The sequence below is a fragment of the Apteryx mantelli genome, chromosome 1 (assembly GCF_036417845.1).
Source record: "Apteryx mantelli isolate bAptMan1 chromosome 1, bAptMan1.hap1, whole genome shotgun sequence".
Classification (NCBI taxonomy): domain Eukaryota; kingdom Metazoa; phylum Chordata; class Aves; order Apterygiformes; family Apterygidae; genus Apteryx; species Apteryx mantelli.
This window is the reverse complement of record NC_089978.1, coordinates 78,329,385-78,353,130: the sequence shown is the minus strand read 5'-3', so window position 1 is coordinate 78,353,130 and position 23,746 is coordinate 78,329,385. Positions and strand designations below refer to the sequence as shown.

General features: G+C 38.1%; 1 protein-coding gene across 3 annotated transcripts; it reads right to left on the bottom strand.

The window, feature by feature from the left end:
• Positions 1-1,594: 1,594 nt before the first annotated feature.
• On the bottom strand, positions 1,595-21,537 carry GYG2 (glycogenin 2). 3 transcript variants are annotated; one of them, XM_067296104.1, is made up of 9 exons: positions 21,482-21,537; positions 15,554-15,695; positions 13,608-13,782; positions 12,136-12,298; positions 11,426-11,552; positions 10,223-10,445; positions 8,902-9,042; positions 7,057-7,167; positions 1,595-5,152 (listed from the first exon to the last, which is right to left on the bottom strand). In XM_067296104.1, the coding sequence occupies exons 1-9, from the start codon at positions 21,486-21,488 to the stop codon at positions 4,991-4,993; spliced, it is 1,251 nt and encodes a 416-aa protein (XP_067152205.1). In that variant the 5' UTR covers positions 21,489-21,537; the 3' UTR covers positions 1,595-4,990. The 3 variants fall into 3 exon arrangements, with proteins under 3 accessions (XP_067152205.1, XP_067152211.1, XP_067152217.1); XM_067296110.1 differs by lacking the exon at positions 1,595-5,152 and adding an exon at positions 6,126-6,191; XM_067296116.1 differs by lacking the exons at positions 1,595-5,152; positions 7,057-7,167 and adding an exon at positions 8,450-8,506.
• Positions 21,538-23,746: the final 2,209 nt, after the last annotated feature.

The following is a 23,746-nucleotide window of genomic DNA, read 5'->3' as shown; positions in this document are numbered from 1 at the left end:
TCTTTTCTGGGACCCAGTGGAATGCCAGTACATAGACTACAGGATCCCATCTTTTGGGAAAGCAAAATAATTATGTTACAGATAAAATGAGGAAAGTAGTTTGAGATCAGAGTTTATCTAGCCTGAATTTTCCTGGGGACTGCCTGTATATTTACAGCATTTACATAACTGCTTCCCCCCCCCCTCAAAAAAAGGAGGAGTTGGGAGGTTCTCCTTTGTTACTTTGAATTTTGAAGAAGTAAAATCAAAATCTTTAGCTCAAAGCCAGACTGCAAGTTTATACACACACACACATATATGTGAACAAGTTTCTAAACTGATCCAGTAAGTTGAACTGAATAAAATCGGATTTTTTTGTAAAATATCTTTAGTATAATGTTACTTCAAAACAACTTTGTAAAGATAAAATTTATTTAAAAAAACCCCTAGTTTCTTGTTGATTAACTGTATTGTAATACTTTCTTTTTTTGAAGGCAAAAAAAACAACAACACACATTTCTAAGGTAAGTGGGATATTTCAGGTTCTGTATGGCCCTGGCTTCTCTTCTGCCATTTGTCTAAAAGCTGTAAGTAAAACGATTTGAAACACAAATAATTTAAGGAGGTTTCAAGAAAAATACATCTTGCAGCTGAACAAAACATGTAACGGATACCCACTGACCACATGCACTCACTCTTGGTCCAAATGAAGTAATGCATTCATTTTCAAACAAAAGCTCTAAAATAAGGATTGCTCTTTGGCCACATGATTGTATTTCTTTTCTACAGTGTTTTAATACTGAATATTTATATTTATATAATACTAATAGGCTTTGAAAATCATAGTTCTCTAGGCTTAAAATAAATCACCTTACAATATGCATTCATTAAGCTTTTTGTTTTCCAGCTGTAACTTGGTTTCTGACATTACACATTTAAAAGGCAACCACCTACAGTTTATCTTAATGCGTTAAGGGAACACATGCTTTTCCAGGGCAGTTAACATCATGCTGCCCTGAGATGGGAATTGTATTAAAAATAATCAACAAAACAGAGCATGGCTTTCTTAAATTTTTTTTTTCTTCCACTTTGAGAGTTTAAAGGCTGTTTACAACAGCTAAAGTAAAATTAAGGTAAATTCTTGCAACTGTGTTCCACCCCCCCCATCCCTGTATTCATAGTATGCCATTGCTAGTCTTTTTGCAGTTAGCCTTTATAATTTTTTTTAAGTAAATTATATATCATGGTAATTTTTTAAACTAGCTTTGCTATATTTATGATATGCTGTTATTATAACCTATTGAAAGTTTATACCAAGATGCAAGATATTGCTTGAGTATTACCTTTTTTAACTGTCAGCACTAAAGACTTACTTATGAGCCAGCCAAGTTAGGATGAACAGAATTTCACCTGAAGCATTTTGCAACCAATACACTAAAATGCAGAGTATTTCAATGACTAGTACTAATTGGCCAGTATTTTTGTAGGATATTTAATAATTGATTCCTGTGCATTTTATTTCATTTATAGGGCTGATTAAAAGAAAGAAAAAACACAGAAATTAAAAAAACCCACCATGATAAAAAAGAAAACTGGGGACAAAAAGAAACAGAAGTAAATCATTTTCTTTAATAAACAGAGCTAAATACTCTCATACAAAGGTGACATTATTAGAGATATAAATTAGAAAAACAGGCTCATCTTACGTTATTATCAAAGTCATATGAATTGAAACAGTTTAGCTTAGCAAAACAACAGGTTCAGATCTATTAAGGAACAAACAGGCATGCTGTAGACTTGTTTCTGCAGACCAAATTACATTTTCAGAAGCATGAAAATGTATAAAGTCGCCTGCTATTAACATAATTTTCCATTCCTGGAAGAAAAATCAAGGTAGAAAAATCACTAAACATTTTTTCAAATCCCAGTCATACAAAACATAACTAATACGTGCTGACTAAACTAGAGAGACAAAGAAAACCCTCTTCTGCTTTCCCAAGAACATCCAATTGCAAAGGCCATCACATGACACCAGGCAGCAAGTACAGAGATACTTTAAGAACAGTAGTCTTCTTTTCCTGTAGGCTAGGAGAGTGCACTAACCCACTCGTCCAAAATTTTCAAGAATTTTCTTTGTGGCACACCCACATTATCTCCTGTTTATACATGAGCAGCACCCCATAGAATTGTTGTATTGCAAATGAAATTACCCTCTAAGTCTAGCTGGAAGTAATTCTCTTAAGCACATGACAAAGAGAGAATCAGCAGGTTTTCATTTAAACACAAATTATCCTCTTTAAATACAAAAGAAGTCAAGAAGTCTGCCACACACACCAACGGCTCAGGGTTTGGCCTTTCAAAATCCTTCTGATTGCTTCTCACATCACTAGGGCTTAAACAACAGTGACAAAACACATAATCACACACACACACAGTCACACACACACACCAGACCGTACAGGATATTTTGTGATACTCATTTTGCCTCTGCAACTTTTTATCTGACAACATTTGATTGAACAGAGACAAGGTGATTGCTCTACAGGGCCTTCCCAACTGCCAAAGTGAAAATGTCTTGTGTAAAGAGGAGTCACACCTCCGAAATTCTGCATTTCTTAACTTTCTTTACTCTAAAAATACCTGGGACTACACCATAATTTAATGTGGAAGAAATCCTAGCTGAAATTTAGTAAGTTGTACTTCTAAGTAATTTTTGACTTGGCACACCTCAACCCTGTGGTTCATAGCAACTTGCTACTCATAATACCTTCCAAACCTGCTTGTGGCCCCAAGAAGATTTCAAATGAGGTCTTCAAGAACTAAACATTGCTGCCCAAAGCAAAGCACTTGCAACTTCTGGATTTAATTCAAAAGATTCTTCATTCTCACTATCTGGTGACAACAGTGTTGTGCTAGAATCCACTGGGAGACCACATTTGACTGTTTCAACAGACTTCTTTACGTTAAGACCTACTGCACACAAACTTGGCTGGGTCTTGAAACTACTGCTACACTTTTCCATAAACAAAATAAACCAATTAGTGCTGTACTAACTCAAGAGAGATTCTAAAGCTCATAATTATGAATGTCTGTAAAAATAATTACAACTCACATCTTTTAATTCTGTTCAGCTGGCAGTGCTAATGTCACAAATGCAATTTAGTAAAATTGAGAAGTATATTAAAGTAACCAGTCAGTCAAGAATAATACTCTCTGGCACAACAAAACAGAATCTGTAACCCTGCATCATCTGATGGGCACATGACTTTGTATGTCCTTTCCATTTCTACTTTATTTCCATGAATTCGAGGAAATAAAATAATTCCAGAGCTATATGTTATATTAGCACAAATAACTTTGGTGCAAGGACTTGCTGATCACTAATCTTACTGTATTTCTTTGCAAAACACTGCACAGTTCACACAATATCATTTTACATCTTGATACTTTCAAGTGTATTCCGTGACTGCTCCTTTCACTTAAATATTTTGCAATAGCATGCCTATTCTAAAGCCTTTCAGTTAATGATTTCAAGTCAGTAATTTTCTCTCCTAATCTAATTAATATGCCCAGTAAAAAACAGTAATTATTGTAAAAAGTACAGTTGCATGAAGCATTAGTTCACACTGCTGGCTGTCATTTTAAACAGTCTTCAAGCTGTTTGAATTATATTAGCAACAATTCTTATAAAAACTAAGAACTTTTTCAGAAGTGCACAAATTACTTCACGAAGAGACAGGGATAGTTATCCCAGATCAAATGCCACATGTATACGAGTACACTACAGCTGGTATACCGCAATCTCTGCATAGGGCTGCACTGTGCTGTACAAAAACAGGAGGTGGAATGCACCCACCATGATAGCATGCGAAGGTAAGCTTGCCAGGAAAAGTGAATTAACAAGGGTCTCTTTATGATCAATGGAGAAAGTGAGATGAACCATCTGCTGGACATTTCTTGAAGCATTTCTTTTTCACTTGTTTGTTAAATTTGCTGAGATTAGTCAAATCTAAATACCCAAATTCACAAAGCAATCCCCCCTAAGTATAATTAATATAATGGAGAATCATCAATAGATTTTTCTGGAACTATACTCCCCAACATATTAGTTCCCAAACACAGCTATTCTTTAGAAGATTGTTTAAAGGGCCTATTTATTAAAACAAGTACCAACTGTGTTTTCAGTTGCACTCCAACTGCCTGCAATATGGTGCAACTCTGCTAAATGAGAAGAGCCCCTTTATGAACTGCAATTTGGAATACTGTAAACAAATATAAAGCACCAGAAGGTTTACACCACAGTGACAGCATTTCTTCCTCTGACTATGCCACTCTGGATATGCAAGTAGAGCTAACATACATACAAAACCAACAATATCCTGTAGCAATGATATAAAAGGTTGACAAACACTGTCTATTTTAAGAGTTTTAGACCACTCTTAATCATCCTGGTGCCTGATCACCTTCCATATAAAACAGGGAGAATGTCCACTAGTGATCTCAGACAAAAAGTCCTAATTTCCTCTAATTCTAATTATACTTAAATGAACAAGTTTTGTCACTGACTCCTATAAGGGCAGGATTTTATCCCCTCGCTCACTCTTCTCTCACATGAAAGTCTACATCATGTTTGCCCTTGGATGTATTAAAATCTTTTTTCTGAAACCAAGTTAACTTAAAAAGTTTTTGTAGCATCTTCTCAGTGGTCATGACCATTACTGAAGAACACTGTGGGGAGGAGGTGGGGAGAATGATAAATATGAGACTTTCAAATTCAGAGGATATCACTTCTGCATTATACTTTAGTAGGCACTAATGGAGAACGATAAAGTTGAGGCACACAAAACAGTCAAAAAACAGCAGTCTGTATCTGTTCATCTTCTCTGAAAATATATGATGACCCATATCTACCTCTAACTTTAGTGTCAAATAAACTATGAAGAAAGCCAAATATCCAAGGACTGCATTTATACAAGAGACATAGATGATGGTCATTACAGTACACTTCATCTTAATATAAAAATGCATCCAACTTCTTTTTGATATGTTCAAAAGCATCTTTCCCCATATAGTCCATTCGCCCTTCCTCCCATTTTCTCCGTTCATCTTCTGCATTTGGTTCTTCTGGTTTGAGGTGAATAGACAGCTCTGAAACAGCGTGTGTAACCTCATTCTGTGGGAAGAAGCAGAACAGTGGGAAAACAGTCATTTGGTTGTTTTCATTTCTGTGCCGTAAAGTTAAACCTTGAAAGTCAAACTTCTGCTTTTTGTAGCCCCAATTAAAAAAACAAGCAAACAAATGAACAGTATTCAAATATTCATTCTTATTTTGATAATGTGATCTCATTTTCCCAGATTTATTACTTATCATAATATCTTTGCACATATCAAACATTTATTTTATTTGTCTTAACTCACAACTTGGCACACTCAGCAACAGAGGCAATGAGACTGTCATAAATAGGGCCTGTTTGGAGTGGAATATCTGCTCCAAAGTCTAAGCTAGTATCTGTGCAAATTCTATCTTCAACAGGCCTCTACATGAACATAAGTTCGTGGTGAAGCACTTAACTGATCTCCAATGAGATGAGCATTATTTATCAGACATGAATCACATTATCCATATAAATTAACTCGTAGGACTGACACTATTCATTTGACTGATAACTAGTTCATTTCGAATGAAACTCCAAAATTCTGAATCCTGATTCAAGTTCAAGTCAGCATAGTTCCACAAATGCAAAATAATAAATATTATTAGTAATTCAACCAAATAAAAGGGAACCTTGTCCCTGATAGAACAATGCTGGTAAAACAGGGACATCCCAACAACTGGTAATAAAGCAGAAATATAACAAGGGCTAATGAAGCAGCCATTGAAAGTTTGCTTTCAGTACTACTCCAAGAGGCTCAAAAGCAAACCACCCATCTCATGTTAAGAACATGTAAATCAGCCTTTCAGTGAAGCCCACATAAATCCATTATAAAGATGCTTCATAATAAAACTTAATGGGCAGAAATCAATTGCCTAAACTGCCTAAATGCCCTGGAATATCTCTGACATCTGCCAGTTCTGGGCAAATAAGGCACAGGACTTGTACAAGACCTATACCTGCAGATAATGTCATGTTGGCTCAATGAAATACCTTATATGCTTAGGCAACTGCATCCTACCATATGTAGGCCTGCTTGGATCCCAGTCTGCACCTGACCTGAAACATGAACAAACGCTCTGAGGAACCTAGACTTCCTCCCTACATATGCAAATAGGCAACAACACTTGGTATTTAATTCTCGGGCTATTTTATATATATATATATATATACATATATATATACATATATACATATACACTCCAGTATCACATGAAAATTCCTTTGGTTACCATTAGCATGCATTATAATCAGCCTTGGATGTTATTAACATCAGAAGAGGAAACATCATGTTTTTAGTAGTGAAGAATTTCAGCTAGGGCCAAAACACCCCTGACTGAAGTGGAGCTAGAGTTTCAATTGCACATTTTTTTCCTCAGTCTTGAAGTATTTCACCATAGTGCTTCCCAATCTACCTATAAAAAAGCCTCATTAGGAAAATGGATGTGGTCTTTAATTCACAAGGTCCAATTCCTTGACACCCTGCCACCCTCATCAGTCCAAAGTCTAGCACTGCTGTCACATTGACCTCGGATAGATTTAGTGCAAGACCACAAAGCAAAGCTTGGTAGCTTAGGTCCCATGCTTGTTGCACTATATTCATGTTCTGCTTGCTTGGGAAGGGGAAGAGGAAGGGGAAGAAAAAAGCTTTGATTGTATTATTACACAGCTAAAATTAACATCATGCATTTATCACTTGGGGGCTGGTGCAGGAAGAAATACATTTAATAGCTAAAAAGAATAACTAGTAAGAAGGGATCATACCCCAGTATTGGAAGCAGTTAAGAAATTGCACAGCTAAACAAGTCAAGAAATGATTTGTACATTGCATCATAAATACTTGATCTTTCCTAAAATGATGCTGGCAGCAAAAAGAGATGCATGCAATTATCAGCAAGAGTACAATGCAGAAAGTCATGTGTACCAGTTTTGAGGCTTCCTGAAATGTTCGATGAAGCATATCTTGTTCTGAAGATCTGTCAGACTCAGACAGATGGACGTTAGAACCACGTTGTTCAACTTCACATACAGGTTGCTAAAATACAGACACTTGGGTTTTATTAGGAGAACATTTTTTTCCAGAATTTTCTTACCACGAGAATTCATACATAACTAATCAATTTCAGTCTTGGGGTAGGGAAAAGTAGTGGTGGGAGGAAAAGGAATGAACGTATCACCAAGGACAAAATTCATCTCAACCAGCTTTAGCTATCAAAACGGCATTGAATCTAAGCTCCTACTATAATCAATCTAGGATAAGTACCTCCAGAGGGCAGCTCATCTTATCCTAATAGGTTCAAGAGTGCCTGTCATTCTTCAGTGACTACAGAAACAGTCTGGAAAGCTAGTTTACACTAGATACCTACCTTTCACAAGGCCAGACTTAAATGGGAAAAATCTCACTTTAGCATACTAGCCTGCTCCATAGCTCACGAGCTTTTTTCTCCTGTATAGAATGAAAACAGAGCAATGCATTCCAAAAGAGAGGTAAAACAGAATGACTGAAAAATCTTGCCCAAAATATTTGCCTCTGCTAGTTATCAAAACATAAGTGACTAGGCAGCCTGCATTCTGAAGTCTCTTTCACCAAAAAGAAGACAATTCCATAAGATTATTGATTACAACAATAAGTGGAATAATGGTGTTTTTAGGAGAGAAGAGAATCAGGCTATTCACAACTAATTAATAGGATCTTCTGATAAACCAATCCTACTGTGCTATAATTAAAAAGTAAAAGAAATTCAAATTTGAACTATACTATTTTAAGTCAACATTATTATTTTTTGCCTCAAACACACATCTGGAAAATGTGTCCATATTTTGTTTGAGCATTCCCAATAGTGACAGATGTATCAGGCATCCAAAATAAAACACCCTTTGCAAATAAATTATTCTTAAGATATAAGGATGGGAGTTTATTCATGCTATTTTTCTTCAGCCCTTCCACGTTAAGGGTGGAAAAACAGGAAGAAAGACTATAGTTTTATTTTATGGAGTAATTACAGTCTGAAGTTCCAAGGCAATGAACATAGTAAAAACATTCTTCATCTGTTGACCTTACTAGAGTAATGTACAAGTTAAAATGGCAGATGATATTCCAACTGTAAACATTATTTTCTCCCAATCCTGCCTTGGTATAACACAGTTTACCATACAACATTTGATGACTTACATTTATACAAACATCATGCTACTAAGTTCAATTTACTTCCTGCATAAAGTAAGGAGAGTCAGTGCAATAGAAATCCCAAATATAAGAAGAGTAATAAGAGAACCAGGACCCCTGCAGTGATCATAAGGAGTATCATACTAAGAATTCACTTATGTTGTCCAAATCAGAGAAATGTGAGGAGCAGTTTTCTGAGACAACACTTCTGTGGGGAAAAAAAAAAAAAAAAAAAAAACTACATAGGAGTAATATAAGGATTCTAGTTTTAAATATATTCATTCATAGAGTATTCATATTCGAAAGATCACTTTGGTAACAGAATTTCTTTATACTGCATTTTACTTAGTACCTAATAATTTCAATAAATAATCTCTTTGCAAAATTCTGTGCAAACTTTTTCAACCTCCAGATATATCAAAGATGCATGACTAAAGACAATGTATTTTCCTGAGGCTATTTCTGGTGTTAATAAGAGAATTCAATGGCTATAGCTAATTTGAAGAAGACATAATCTCCAGGACCAGAAGCATAATTAAAAATCTTTTTTTTAGTATATCAACTTATTTTGTTATTACATATAATAATACATAACATACTTACTGCTTTGAAAATGAGTTCCTCAGGTGAACATGTTGTGGGGTATGTTTCATATGTCCTCTCTGGAAGCGCAGGCATTTGCAGTGAATTGGCCACAGGAGGACTGACCTTTTTTAGTATAATTTCAACTCCATTGAATGTGTACTAACAAAAAACAAGAACATCTCACCACTGAAATAAAATTTTGCATAAAAATTGGCATCTTATTTACTGAAAACCAGTTTCACTTCCTTATAGGGATTGTAACATTAAAGGAATAAGAAGTTAATAAAATCAAAGTTTGTACTCCCAGACTCAGAGCATCTTGCAGTTTAGGTTTCTGAAACTCAGGAGAACAGCCACCATCATCAGGGGTGAATCTAATAAACACCTCCATTTTCACGCTGCCTCAGCTGAAATACTTCTTTATACAATTAAAGACAAAAAATAAAGCATGTGGAAATATGAGATCAAAAATTTATCTTGCCTTCCTCTGCTTTCTGATTAATTTGTCATGAGGTTTTTAAGCCAAATTCCTCTCTGAGGCTTTGATGGCAACTGTCCAACAGATCTTACGGGCCTATGCAATTAGTTTAATGATGGTAATAACATAATATGAAAACCCCATTAAGAAAATGCATTTACACATGTGTAAAGGTGATCCAAATTGTAATGTTTGGATAATAAGTAATGAGTAGAAAAAGTAGGGTATGGTTTTAATTTAATATTGCAGGTCTCCAAGTCATCTATTTATCAACAGATATTTTATTCTGTTCAGGAAAAATACATATTGCTGTACTTCCTTTGAAGAAAAAAGTGTAAAGATCCCAGTAAATGCTTTAGGATGTACAATTAGAGCATATAACATAATTACCACTGCTTTTGCAAGTCTAATTTATTTGTTGTGACCATCATAAAACAAGCTACAATGCAGTTCTGACAAGGTAAACTTCACTGTACTTCAAGGGCCAGTTTTATGGCCTAAATCACATTAGCTTCAAAAATCAGTAGAAGTTTGTTTATTTCATAGCCTGATGATCACCTTCTCTGACCAAATTGCATCGTGCTTTGTGCTTAATTTGCAGAATTTATACACATACATTCCCATACAAATTCTTCCTTATGAAGAGCAATGAAGGAAATATCTGGAAACTCGATGATACTAAAAATCTTTCCTAAACTTTTAGTTTAGACTCTTCAACAAACAATCACTACTGTTACTAGCGATCAATAACCATCATGTTTTCTTGTGTGATTCTTTCCCAAAATTCGTAACAAATACATAACTTTCAGAATTTTTGTTGCTGTGATTTCAGCAGATTCCCACTAACTCCTCATTACTTACCTTACATTCCTCAGATTCTGACTCTTCCATCTTTTGAGGTTTTTCTAACAAAGGCAATATACTGGCACTGTATATGTTCCACCAGAGGGCAAGAAATGACAGCTGATGCAAAGATCCAGAGGTGGTGCTATCCTGCATAACTCTCCTTGTTTGAAGGTTGTATTTGTAGTTCCAGGGCTTTGTCAGCCCCAAAAAGTGAACAACTTTGGCATCTCTACCAAAACTGTAGAAATTAAACATACAAATCTATACCTTAAAGAAAAATGACTTAATACACACACTGCTGAAGAAACATCCTTACTCTCACTGGTCAGGTAATTTTGGCACAGCGATGCATTCAATATGAATATATTTTAATACATTTTCCTATCTCATTAGTTTAAGCTATTTCATTTAACACACAGAAAATAAAAGGCTGCATTGCCATTTCCTTCCAACTGCTAATTCTAGTAAAAAAAGTTCATGAAGGAAAACGAAAGGCTCATGCAGTCCCATTTCTAGCTCTGTTGTACATTGTGCTCATAAACCAATAAATACCACTTCAAACACCAGATCAACAAAGTTGTTTATCACTGTTCCAGTATTTATAATGATTAATAAACACATCATTGTAAGTTCACCTACCAATAAGAGTGTTTTGTGCAACCGGAAGAGTAAATTCATGACACACTAAATCTTTAAAACAACCTGCCTTCTGCCACGAAAGTTTCTCTAAATGAAGTGTTTGAAGCCAAATAGTTATCAGTATGTATTTTATTTCAAAGAACCACCTCAGGAATGGTTAAAAAAAATAAAAATAAAAATGAATTAAAAAAACAACAAAAACTCCTCTCTCCTATAAAAAAAGATTGAAAAACAAAACAAACTATTTTCAAAGTAAAGCTTTCAGAACCTAATGCTAAAGTAACAGACTACATACTTTCAAATATTAGAAAAGCTTCACTGAAACAGTGTATGAGACAGTGTAGCAACCCAAATATTGCTAAGTCATCTTCCATTTTTGCACTCAGCTCTGGGTTTCTGTATCTGTCCAGATGCAGATTCACATTGCATTTAAGCTTTCCATTGCATGATTTTTACATAGTAGGCCATTTTTCAGTACTGTAATTTATAAGCAACAGAATACGCTATTATTATTCTCTTTTATAAAAAACACTTATTAATAACCTACAGAAGATTACAGTCACAAGTGTTACTACTTACTGATTGAAAGCAGGAACATAGGTGTATACAGCACTGCTGCTTAAGTTATAGATGAAAGGTAAGTGTTTGTCAATATCTGTTGTTGCCCAGTTACTGAAGAAACTATTCAACAAGCCTTGATCACCCCCTGAAAAATAAAATTATAAAACAACATTACTATGTTTGCATACACTGAAATTTACTTCAGAATTTCATGTCCAAGGATGGGGTGTTCATGGAGCAACTTGAACTGGATGATACAGCCATATGAGCTGATACAAGTGAATACTATTATACCACTTACTCCCATTACAGTACAATTTCAGTGCAACTGGAATGCTGTTGTAGCATAAGAACAAGGGAGTAGGAAGGGGGATTGCTTTCTCTCAGAGCAGAATAGTGAAGATTGGCTCTTTCGCTCCCTCTCTCTTAAACGAGTCAGGAAAATTAAAACTTACTGAGCAAGACTCAGAAATAATGTTTTGTCACACTACACTTTTCTGGGAAGCACAGTCCACAGTAAGTCAATGGGCCTTCACTACTTTAAAAGAGGCAAGGACCTGTACCTTAAATTTTTGTGGCAGCAGAATTTCTTAAAACCCAGAGAACTTTTTCCTTCTTCCACTCCACTAAATAGCAAGCAAGCAGTGGAGAACAGGCTGACCAAGAGTGAATCTGATTTCTTGCACATCGCCTCTTATGCCTTGCCCCTTACCATCTTTGCCCCTTACCATCAAAGCTGCCATGTTCTTCTGCAAACTGGAGCAGAAGGTTGTAAGTTTTTAAAGAAGGTCGGAACACAAATACACCACTATTGAAGCAGTCAGGCCAGCCAGAATCAGGAGCGGCTGAAAACTCTTCTCGATCAAACAGTTCATCAACATTGCATAACACCTTGGAGACAGCAGGAAGAGGAAAAATCATTATAGCAAGTGTTTTTCTAGAACATGCAAGTAGCTAAATCAGTATTAATACAATAAATTGGTAGTTTGGCCAAGTATATAGCCTGTAAAGCATAAAAGCAGTGGCAATGCAAAATCTGCTAAAGGTCAAAACCTCTACTTTAAATAAGATATGGTAGTGGTAATTATGGTCCTCCATGATTTCTCTGACAAAAAGTGCAAGTCCAGTGAAATTACTTCATGAGCTTCAGAGCTGAGCAGCAGTTCCCTTTAAATATTCTACCATACCATGAAAACACACACGTTCTTCTTGTTTCTTAGCTCAACCTTCCAGACCTAAAACAATGCCCATTATTCTCAATAACTGCAACAGAGCTCAGTAAAAGCTGTGAATCCAAATAATTTGAGTTAGCAACAGCCTAACTACAGACGTAGAAGAAATAAATCATCTCTTGTTACTGGTTTTCAAATGTAAATTAAGCTCAGAGGTTTGCTTTGTTTTTTTTTTTTTAAGCTTCACAAGGAAGTGGGAAGGATCAATCAGATTAAGGCCCAAATCACTTTTAAAGTTGGTGGAAAGACAGCTCTACAATCACTGAAAATCTGGGCCCCATCCATAATGGCTGTCAAAGGAGCTACCACAAAGAGTAGGAGAATAAATCATTTTCCTGGGAAGATCATTATTTCATTGGATTTTTTTTTCCATGAAGTATTTGCCTTCTTCCTTTAACTACAATGTAAAGCAGGAATTCATAGGCTTTCCGTCTTATCCCCTGAGAAGAATGATTTAATTTTGCTTCAAAATCAGATATAATTCTACTCAATTACAAGTGGTTCCAAAATGAACCACTTAAGTGCAGGGAAAAACTGGCATGATTCTCCTTGCAAAAATTATGGCTGTTTTTACTTTGGTATCTATTAAAAAAGAAAAAAAGAAAAGAAAAAGTGATGGTTTCTGATTTTTTTCTGTTTTAAAACTGGCCTGTCTTCCTGACCAGAGTAAGTCCAGAGAGAAGTACATAAGAGAGATCTATTTTAAACATCTGTCAGAAGCCAGTTTGAATACAGTATGTTTATGGTATCTTTTGAGGACAGTGCTGAGGCTACTCGCAAAACTAGATCAGTTTTCATGCAGACAGCAAAACTCTGAGCGTTGCCAAAATATGCCAGCTGGACTTCACGACCCCGAGCAAATCTGGTCACTTCATATGCCAATAGGCTGTCAGACAAGGAAGCATCCCACGCTCAGAGTGGCTCTTAAAGACAGACACAGACATTGCCATGGCTCCTACTCTACTCACCAAAGTATCTGCATCCATGAAGACACATTTGTTATAATGAGTAAGAGTCCAACAGTGAAGCTTAGTGAAGGTTACACCCAGTTCTGGCCTCTGTAACACAGCCAAATGGACCGAGTCAGCACTGCCAAGTGCATCTACCTCAATTACTTCATCAAACACGCTGCGGAGGACAGACCTACCAGAGCAAGCAGTGGAGAGAAATGGGAATTTACAGAGGTTCATCAGAGTACATTACTGGCATGAAAATAGTGACATACAGCACACATTTACTGTAACAATAACAAAGATTAGATAGATTGGTTAGAAAGAAATCAAAAGTGCAGAGTCCTTGTAAACAGACAGTCTGGTACAGTGATAACCATCAAGACATAAACTATTACCTCTTCCATTAAGGGGCCTGCACATCTCAGAAGTGACAGGTGCTGTATAGAGGAGAAACTAAACCTTACTGTAGCTATTTAGTCTCCTACAGGAACACCAACAGAAATTAAAACTGCCTTCATCTTGTACAATTATCTCTAAAGACAAGCAACATACTGTGTTCCCTGTGCACTGTATAGGATGTGGCATGCACTGTCAGCGCAGTTATTTGCACCTATTCTGCCTGAGTAAATAAAGCTACAAAATTACACCTTTTAAAAATAGACAATATACACTTTATTACTCCTGCAATTCTCTCAAATGAGACTCTTAACCAAGACACCTTTCTTCCATCCATACCTTCCATGCGAATTTTATAGGCGATATCAAAGTAGGTAATTTTCCTTCAAGGCACAAGAAAAAAAAAAAAGTCTTTTAAACATAGCTTATTTATTCACATTACACTATTACTCACAAATTCCTGGATGTCATACAAACACAGAAAAAGAAGAGCCTATGCTGATTATCTAGATTCATTTATGATGAATTATCAGAGTCATTAGATTTTGTTTGTCTGGTCTTCAGGGGACAGGAGTTAACTGGGGAAGAATTAAGAGCAGGTACAGATTTTCAGAAGCATAGTTCAGTGAAGCACTCTTTCAGATATTATCCTTGGTCCAAAAAAAAAAATATTATAACGTACAGATATGAAAAATTAATGGATTTAGAAAAAGTATCCAGCCAGGTCTCAAATATATTTCCACCAGTATTACCTCTGGAAAATTGCATTGCTCTGACAAAATACGTATTTTAAAAATCCTGGAAAAGTAGACTTCTTTACCCCTAGTCACAGCAAAAAAGGAAAATATGTTTCTTTAGCCAGCTTTATTACACATAATTTCACATGACAAAAAAAGATCAGGTGCTTGCATACTTCCTAAACCACAGCAGAAACAAGAGCTCAAGTAGTTGTGGTGTGGCATGTTCCTTTCAACAAACAACATGATCCTCTGAGTAACAGGGTTTGAGTTCAGCAGATCTAATAAGATTTCTGCACACAGAATTCTATAGTGCCTGTAGAATCACAGTCCAAGTTAGAAAAAGACTTTAAAAAAGGGCAAAAAAATGTATTTCGCATCATGATAGCTGTGCAATGATATTCTACAACAATCAGTCATCTGAAACTGCCTAAGGCTTTTGGAGGGGTTTTATGTCTCAGGTGGTAAGTATCTTGCTCTTTCTAAAAGAGAGACACTTGGGGGGAAAAAAAAATAAAAAAAATCTAGTGCCTTTATTTTGGCTCAAAAGCAAGACGCTAAACCCGTAGTTCACAAACTTTCAACTGGTGTTCCCAACTAAGGGCTTGATATTCAACTTTCAACTGCAAGCTCTACTTCTGCCAGTGAATTCTCACCAGGCTTGCAATCTTACCCACAGATATTATTTGGGACCCCAGTCAGAAACTGCTAGCCAAGGGGGAACTTCTTGACATAATTCTGTGAAATCTGTCAGAAGCCTATTAAAATCCTTCATGCCATTGTTCATTTTTCCGTATTATCAGCCTCCAAGAACACATGAATTCTTACCTCATCCCACTGGAAACCTCTGGTGTAATTAGTATTGCCAATTTTCTAGATGTCCTATGGTTCCGCAAGGACTGTCCAAGAACCAGAGCTCCTTGACAATAAACATCACCGGTAGCAAGGGTCACAAAGGCTTGATCCGTTACTGTGAGCAAATATTCAGAAGAGTCACTTGACAGTTTTAACATAAGCTCTTTTGGCAGCTTCCTACAATCTCTCTCCTCCAGCTAACCAACAGGCTACAGCTTATAACAACCTGCAGTTTCTGTGATAAGCTCTTCTCTTTCCCAAACTCCCCCAGAAGACAAAACTGAATAGAAAATCCAATGAGCATGTTTGCTGAACATACGTTCTGAATTTTGTTATTTATTTCCCTGATTTTCATAATACCAGATATGAAGTTTTCAGACTAACCTTAAACAAATAATCCCCCAAGTCTTATTGCCTAATCATAGTGCCAAATCATAAAAGCAGACTTGTAAACATTTGGATTTTACATTTAACTAACATAGTATAATGCAACTGATAAACAAGATTTTTCTGTTTCCACAGTGCCAAAACTGAGAAAAACAGTGGATGTTAAGTGTTAGCCAGAAATGTCCATTTTCCCATGACTTCACCGAATCAACCAAATAGGCATAATTCTTTGTTATACCCTCTTTGCACTGGAGTGAGAGGAACTGGCTGCACAAGTGGCACCCACTGATGTATTCAGAGAAATTACTACTGGGGGAGGTGCCCCTGTTAGAAGTGAAGGACCCCTGCCTCAAGTACCTCCAGGAAAAGTGGGACCATTCCTCAGACTCAAGAAACACAGGGAAAGGAAGCAAGCTACAGCCCCACGCAATAACAGACATAGTATATTTTGTATAGATAGCTGGCCTGTGGCAGTATCACCAGGAACAACTTCTTCAACTCCATCCTCTGACAGAACCACCCTTATTGTTTTTTTTCTGGAGAGAGTTAGAATCTAAAATCAAGCAAGGTGAATGGTATGTCTCGGACCAGAAGCAATACTTCAGTTAGAGGCCACAAAATTAACCAAAACAAGCTGACTGGGTCAGACAGACGAGGGGAATTCTGCTGAGCTCTACAGAGTGTAATACAGCTTCAATAAATACTTGCTTTGAACTACTTGTTTAAAACCACCATCATGTTATTAAGGCATAAAAAAAAATAATAGTAATACCTCCTGTCTCATGGTTTCCAGGCTGTGTGAGAGACACTCAGAAAGAATCTCACAGAGCTAGCTGCAAAGAGCCCAGCAAATGACCTCACGGCTGCCTCAGCCAGAGGCTGCCAAAATGAGGGAGTCCAAACCTCCAACCTAACAGCAAGGTATGTTGTGAAGGATGGCTATAAGCTCTCAGATACTAAGTATTTTCATATCTTTCTTGCCCTTCAAATCCAGAGCAAAACACAGCTTTGGATATTTGATCACTCCCCAAGAAAAGACTCATGGGTGTGCTGTCCTCTTTCCCAACGTTTTTTCTGCTTCCCACTCATCTCCAGCCAGGCCCAAATTCTGGTCAAGCCCAATACACCATACATTTGCTGACATCTTAAGACAGATCCCTGTAACTCAGGAGAGTCCCACTAGCATTAACCTTAGCCAAAAAACTGGATCATCTGTCCTAAATTTAAATTAGTTTGCAGATCCCTCAACTAAGCAAACTCCAATAGCGTTTTTAATCACAATACCTGCAGGAAGGAAATAAAGTGAAAAGAAGCTTTCAGTGTGGGTGCATCTGAACCTCCTGTTATCATAATTCCCCATCAAGTTATGGGTGTTAAGAAACAATGAATAAGAAGGTGCTTACATGGACTGGTTTGAAAGAACAGCTGTGCAAGTAAACTGCTCCTACTGCAACTTTCCAAAAGGTTAAATGAATAAATACAAGCACAACTTAAAAAAAAAACAAAAACTGAAGGCTACTTTAGCAATAAAGTAATTCTCAAATGATAAAGATACAAAGACTCAGCAAAGAAAGCCACTTTTGTGTTAGAACAGAAACATCTTCAATCCAAACAAGGTAATAAAACAAGGACTGAGAGGAGTGTGGTAGGCTTAGTACAAAAAGCAAATCATGACATAAGTAGGAGTTTAAATCCTAAAATACTATTTTAAATAAGAACCATAAAATTAAACACATAATCATCTTATTGCTTCTGCAAATTCTTTTAGCTACAGAAGCTGAATATTTACATATAAATAATAAATCTAAAAATATGCAGGCTACTCATCAAATAGCTCAGCAAGCTGGTATGACAAGTTACCACGTCCTACACACACTTTCATTCCCTGTATTTCTCAGGCCAAAGTTCTGGTAAGAACTACAAGGAAATGAACCGCCAAATAAACACAGTTTCTAAGAAATTTTTGCTAATACTTCTCAAAGAAAAGAAACCGATTTTCTCTTTTGAGAATCAAATCTGAAATACATATTATGGCCTTCTTAATGGAATAAACCATTACAGAGATAATTAAACAGATAATCAAACTACTGACTGAAACCATACAATATTAAAATATTTTTGGTGCAAAGACAGAAGCGTATGCTAGCTATTTCAAAACCATACAGAGGCATCACTAATCCATTAAGGATTCATTGGAAGTGTAGAAATCAAAAGATTTTATCACTACTTGCTCTTTCATCTATTCTGTATTTTCAAGGAAGAAGAGTAGCTTGACTTTCCATGTTTAGAATGACTGTTCTTTGAAACGCTGTCCCTATAATTGAGTATTTTATTTTCAAAGCTGAAAATTAAGGACCAGATTTTCATATAGACTTGTAAAAATTAACGATCTGCCTGAAATCCCCATTAAACTGAAATCAAGGAGATTTTTGTACTAAATAAAGTGCACCCAGGAGTTCACTCACTGACTTTAAACTGAAAAAGAAGCAATATTTGATCTTTTAATTTTGAAGGCCAAGGCTGTAGGTATTTAAAATTCATTGCAACTGGATTTTAAGTGGCAAATGCAGCTTTTGCATAACTTTCAAATCTTCATGCTGAATAACAATGGGATTTTTCATGGAAAACACCTAGTGTGAACTGTATTAACATTTCAAGCAAATTGTTTTTAAGCTGTGGAATCCTATTGCTAATATCATTGACTCTGTGAATTATGAGAAAAGTAAGCTTATGATTAGAAACATATTAAAACTATGTCATATGAATTTGTAAGTCTGCTGATTTCTCTTGTCTAGATTAGCACCCAGCATATGAAAATACAAAGTTCAAAGTCATCATGGTCAGCACTGACTCCTCTGTTTTAATACCTAACATCAGTTGGTCAGAACAAACCAGGGATTTTCAAGTAAACAACTTTGGTGAATTATTCAGAGACCACTCTGCAAGAACAGACAGCAATGCAAAAAAGACAGCAAAAATAGTGTGAATCACCCTAACAGCCAGGGTGATTTATGTGAAACTAGTTACAGCTTTTTAATCCAAGATCCCTGACTTCTCATGCTACTTACTCATGACTGTACCTCCAACAAAACTGCCCGAGGTAAAATTCTTTAACTGGCCTGAAAACCAATTCTAGGGCAGCACGACGGCCTTACTTAGAATCTGTGGCAGCTAGGCATAAAGAGTGGTGTTCACTTTGATGTTCAAAGAAAAAAAAAAAAGCAACAACAAAGTGGAGACAGAGAAAGAGACAGAGACAAACAGGTATTCAGTGAGAATCAAGAGTGATTCATAGTAATAAGCACCAAATTGAACCATATGCACCTGCCAGCCTCAAGACAAGTCTGGGTTTCTTTGTAATCCACTAGACATTGATTTGTAAACATATTTCCATCTTTCTTCTGATAGACAGAAAAAGGATAAATGTGTTCTAGCAATAGCCGCTATGCCAGGCTTCATGATATCAAAATGTTTCTAGACTAACAAATAAAATATGGCAAGTCGCCCTCTCCAAAATTGCCATAGGAGACCAGAGACACTAATGGCTACAACTTTCATACAAGCATTCTCCAAATAACACATTGCGAACTTCACCATAAAAGTAAGAGGAGATGACTCAACAGCTAGAAATCTCCAGCAGGCTGGCAGTATGTACTGCCATGCATGCTAACCAACACTCTCTCACTGTTTTCTTAAATTTCTTTCTGTTACCATCTGCTGTTCTTTTTTCACCTCTGCCCCCTCATACTGAAGCTGCAAGCTCTGCAAGGCAAGCGCACCACCACGGCCTGGAGCTGCGCCTGGTGACCCCCAACGCACCTTTCTGGCATCTCAAGAGACAGCGACATAACAGCTGCAACTCACACAGTATTTTGCAACAACAATTTTGTTACTTTCCCTCCCACACACAGGTCCCCAAGCATCTTCCCCCAAAAGCACTTTTCAGTGAAGATGTGTTAGTCTACTGCAAGGATGAAGAAAGTTGCAGGCTTTCTCACTTCCCTGGCCTAGCACCACTATGTCAGAAGCGTGGGGAATAGAAAGCTCTGCTCCAGACGACATCCGCAACCTTAGAAACAAATAGGAAGTATTTTGTTCCAAGTAGGTAAAACGAGTAACGATGCAAACAGCTATGTCATAGTATCCTCAGAAATCATTACACACGTTATCAGCACAGAAGCAGCTCTTGCCATAGCAATCAAGTGATAGCTGGCAATTTGAGTTTCTATGTTTGAATTTCCTCAGTCTGGGCCCAATACTAGAAGCACTTACAATACTGATGAACATTTTGCTGGCGCGGCCAGCACCTTTACACAGACCCTTGTAAAAAGGAATACAAATTGACATTTGATGACAAGTGCAATATTTCTCTTGTCTATCCAAGTTCTGCCTGACCAAAAAAACAGATTCTCTATCATTCATTATTAAAAAAAAACAATGAATTTTAGTTGACATAACTGCTGCTATTATCTTGGAAGGCTATATAGAGAAGAAGTATTTCTCATTTTGGATAGCTTTAATTAAATATCTTTCAACTGAGAACACTTGGGTTCTGCTTCCAAACCTTGCAATTTCTTCTTTCAATAGATAGTAAATGATCTTATGAAAAATAAAATACACCAATATTATAATATGTAAATAAGCATAATGCATAGCACCTAAAACTCATCCCAAAGTAGTAATATAGCAGTTTGAAAAAAATAGTAAGACTTGCTTAAGCAGTTCCTGGAAAATCTGTCTTTGACAGGACAGGATAGAGGACTTCATACAGGAAGTTAAATGTTTCCAGCTTCTCCATCCTCCTGCCAGAAAAAGTCTTAAACAATCCTCTAATTCAGAGATGATGGGCTACATACTTATCTCAGTCTTTGGGCCTGGTGAATTCCAAGTTTGAATTAACATATGTCAGTGATGCCCTTCAAATGGTTCAACAAAACCAACTTTTGGGGGCTGCTGCCCAACTCTTTCCTGAATTTTGAGAGCACAATCAAAACACAAAAAAGCACTTGCACCCACCCCATGTGACTAGCCTTAAACCAGCCTCATGTCTTTAAGGATAACTTAAAACTAAATCACTACCGCTGCTGGTGGCTATAACACAAGTTTGTCTTAATCTAATTCAGATTGCGAATGCCCACCCCAACTGTATCACCATGATATGTCGTGACCAGTCAGGAAAGTTCACAGAGCTGGATAGGCTAACTCATATTTATAAGCAGAATAGATAAATGACTTTAGCTCTTTCATCTCACCAGCCAGATGGTTTAAATCTTAATCTCAGACAGCTAATGTCAGCACAGTACCCTGCGCTAACAAAATACGGAAAACCTTTGCCTGCGGTGCAGCACCTTTGCAAGGGGAAAGGCCGCAGAGGGCCCGGGCTCCCCAAAAGGGACCCAGCCCACTCCCACGCAGCCCTACACACACACCGGGGGGGGGGGGGGTGTTAAAAAACGGGGTGCTGAGAAATCAGATCTCGCCCGCTCAGCAAGGCCGAGGCTGCAGCGTACTCACCGGACATGCTGCAGCACGGGGGGCAGGCCGCCCTGCCGCAGGCCAGCCAGGCTCTGCGCCCGCGGCACTTGCCCGCGGCGCCCCGGCGGGCTCCGTAAGTCGCCCGAGGGGATCAGCCTCTTCCCTGCTGCAGACAGCGGCAGGCGAATTGTATTCACGGGGACTCCAGCCCTCCTGCGCAGCAGCGGCAGAAAAACAGCATTAGCAGCAGGGACTACTGGGCAGCGTTGGCGCGACCCTGCGCCCCCCTTTCCCGGCCCTCCTCCTACCCACCCCCGGCGGGGCACGGCCGCCTCCGCCGGCCGCGCAGCGCCCCGCGCGTGGCCGCGGCACTGCGGCGCCACCGCCCCATTGGCCGCCGCACAGCAGCCACCGCCCCGCCCCGCCCCGCCGCGGCCGTTGCGGCCGTTACGCCCCGCCGGCTGTTACCGACCCCTTTCTCGGGCCACCCGCCCGGCAGGAACCGTGCCCCCCCACAACTATCCGCCGCCCGTTGCTCCGCGGGCTGTCGGGCGTTGCGTGGAGCCCGCTGAGGTGTAACGCGGGCGCGTCTGATCCCGGAGGACTTTACCGGGACTAAGATCTTTATCAGAGATAAAAATAAGTCCCGTTGGGGAGGGGGGGCAGCCCTCGAAGCAGGGCGGCTCAGGCCGCAGCCGCAGGCCGGAAAAAGAGGGGGCTCATGGGCTGTGTCAAGGCACCTTTGCTCCCCGTGGGCCCCGCCACCTTCCCCCTTCAGACACCCTCCACACGGCCCTGTTCAGAAACCCGCGAGGGAGGAAAACGGCTAGAGAAGGCTCTCATATGCAGTCTTTAAGGAAAATATAGACATCTTTGATAGTTAAAATTGCAGAATGTAGTAGAGAGGATTTAGAGAACGAGTGTGATGACTTCAGTAGGGCTTATCATAATGGGGGTAAATGGGATTCACTGCAGTATCACTCTGTGGTACCACAGTGAGGGTCTGCCTGCCCCTTCTCCTCTCAGGAGCTGCCATAAGCCCTGCCAATGCAGACAGTCTAATAACTGGCCATACAAGCACTGTGAATATACATATATACACACATACACATACACGCACACACTCAGAGCATGTTTTGGCCAATAATTTCAAAGTGAATTTAACCAAATATATGTAATTCTGCTACGCAGTGCCCTTGGAAGGTAGTTCGAAGCTGATGTAGTTCAGCAGAGGCAATTTGGTGTCACCGCCTTCTGTGAAAGTCACTGGCTACTTAGTGGAGGAAAGTGACTTAACACAGAGTGCCTGCGAGGGAAATGCATGTACTACTCAACTGTTAAACCTTTATTTTTCACAATCTGCAGGTGATGCTGGTGGCTATCACATTGCCTGTGGCTAGTCTGAGCTGCAGCAGACGTTTTCTGACATACCAGGAGGATCCTAAGAGTCCATCAGAGAAGAGAATATCAGTGTTCTAGTAGTGGCGGTGGGGTTTAAGGAAGAAGGGACATAAATGCATAGGAAATAAAAGTTCATTCATTCCACACCAAAAAATAAATTCTCAGGAAATGCGTTAATCATCTCAGATAGACAAGTCAACTAAACAATATTCTTACAAACAGCAAGATTGCTATTGTAGATGCTTTTACTGGCAGATTTGTTTCAATTAGAGGACTTTTTGTAATCAACAAAAGCATTTTCCTAGAAACAAAACCTATGTCTACATTTGGATGGGTTTTTGTTATACTTGTGTACCACCAAATTTTTTACAGTATAGTGTGTGTATATATATATATATATATATATATATATACTTAAAATGGCAAAGCCAATAATACAAGCTAGGGTTACCATGGTCTAACAACTAGTTTACATTCCCTTCCTTCCCCCTCAAATTTAAATACTTAGAGCTTCCCTAGATGAACACTCCATTAGCTGAACAAATGCTGAAAAGCAAACACTGAAAAGTACACCTGCACACAGGTATATTGGGGTTGTTAGGTTGATGTCAATAGACCAAAGAGCTTCAGAGGATTAGAAGTTTGAGGGGGAGGAGAAGGTCGACCAACTCTAGCAAGCAATTTGTGCTCAAATTCTCCACAGTAAAATCTGCTTTTTGGCTAATGGTATTAACACAGGTACTTTAAACTGAATAAGACATTGTTTTAAAAATACTGTGAACACATTAAAGTCAGTTGTAATAATATTTCAAAAGCAAAAATATTTATGTTCTTAATGATGCACAGACCCTTCTCTGGACACAGCTTCTGGGAAAAAAAAAAAAAGATTCTTAAGCTGTTTTC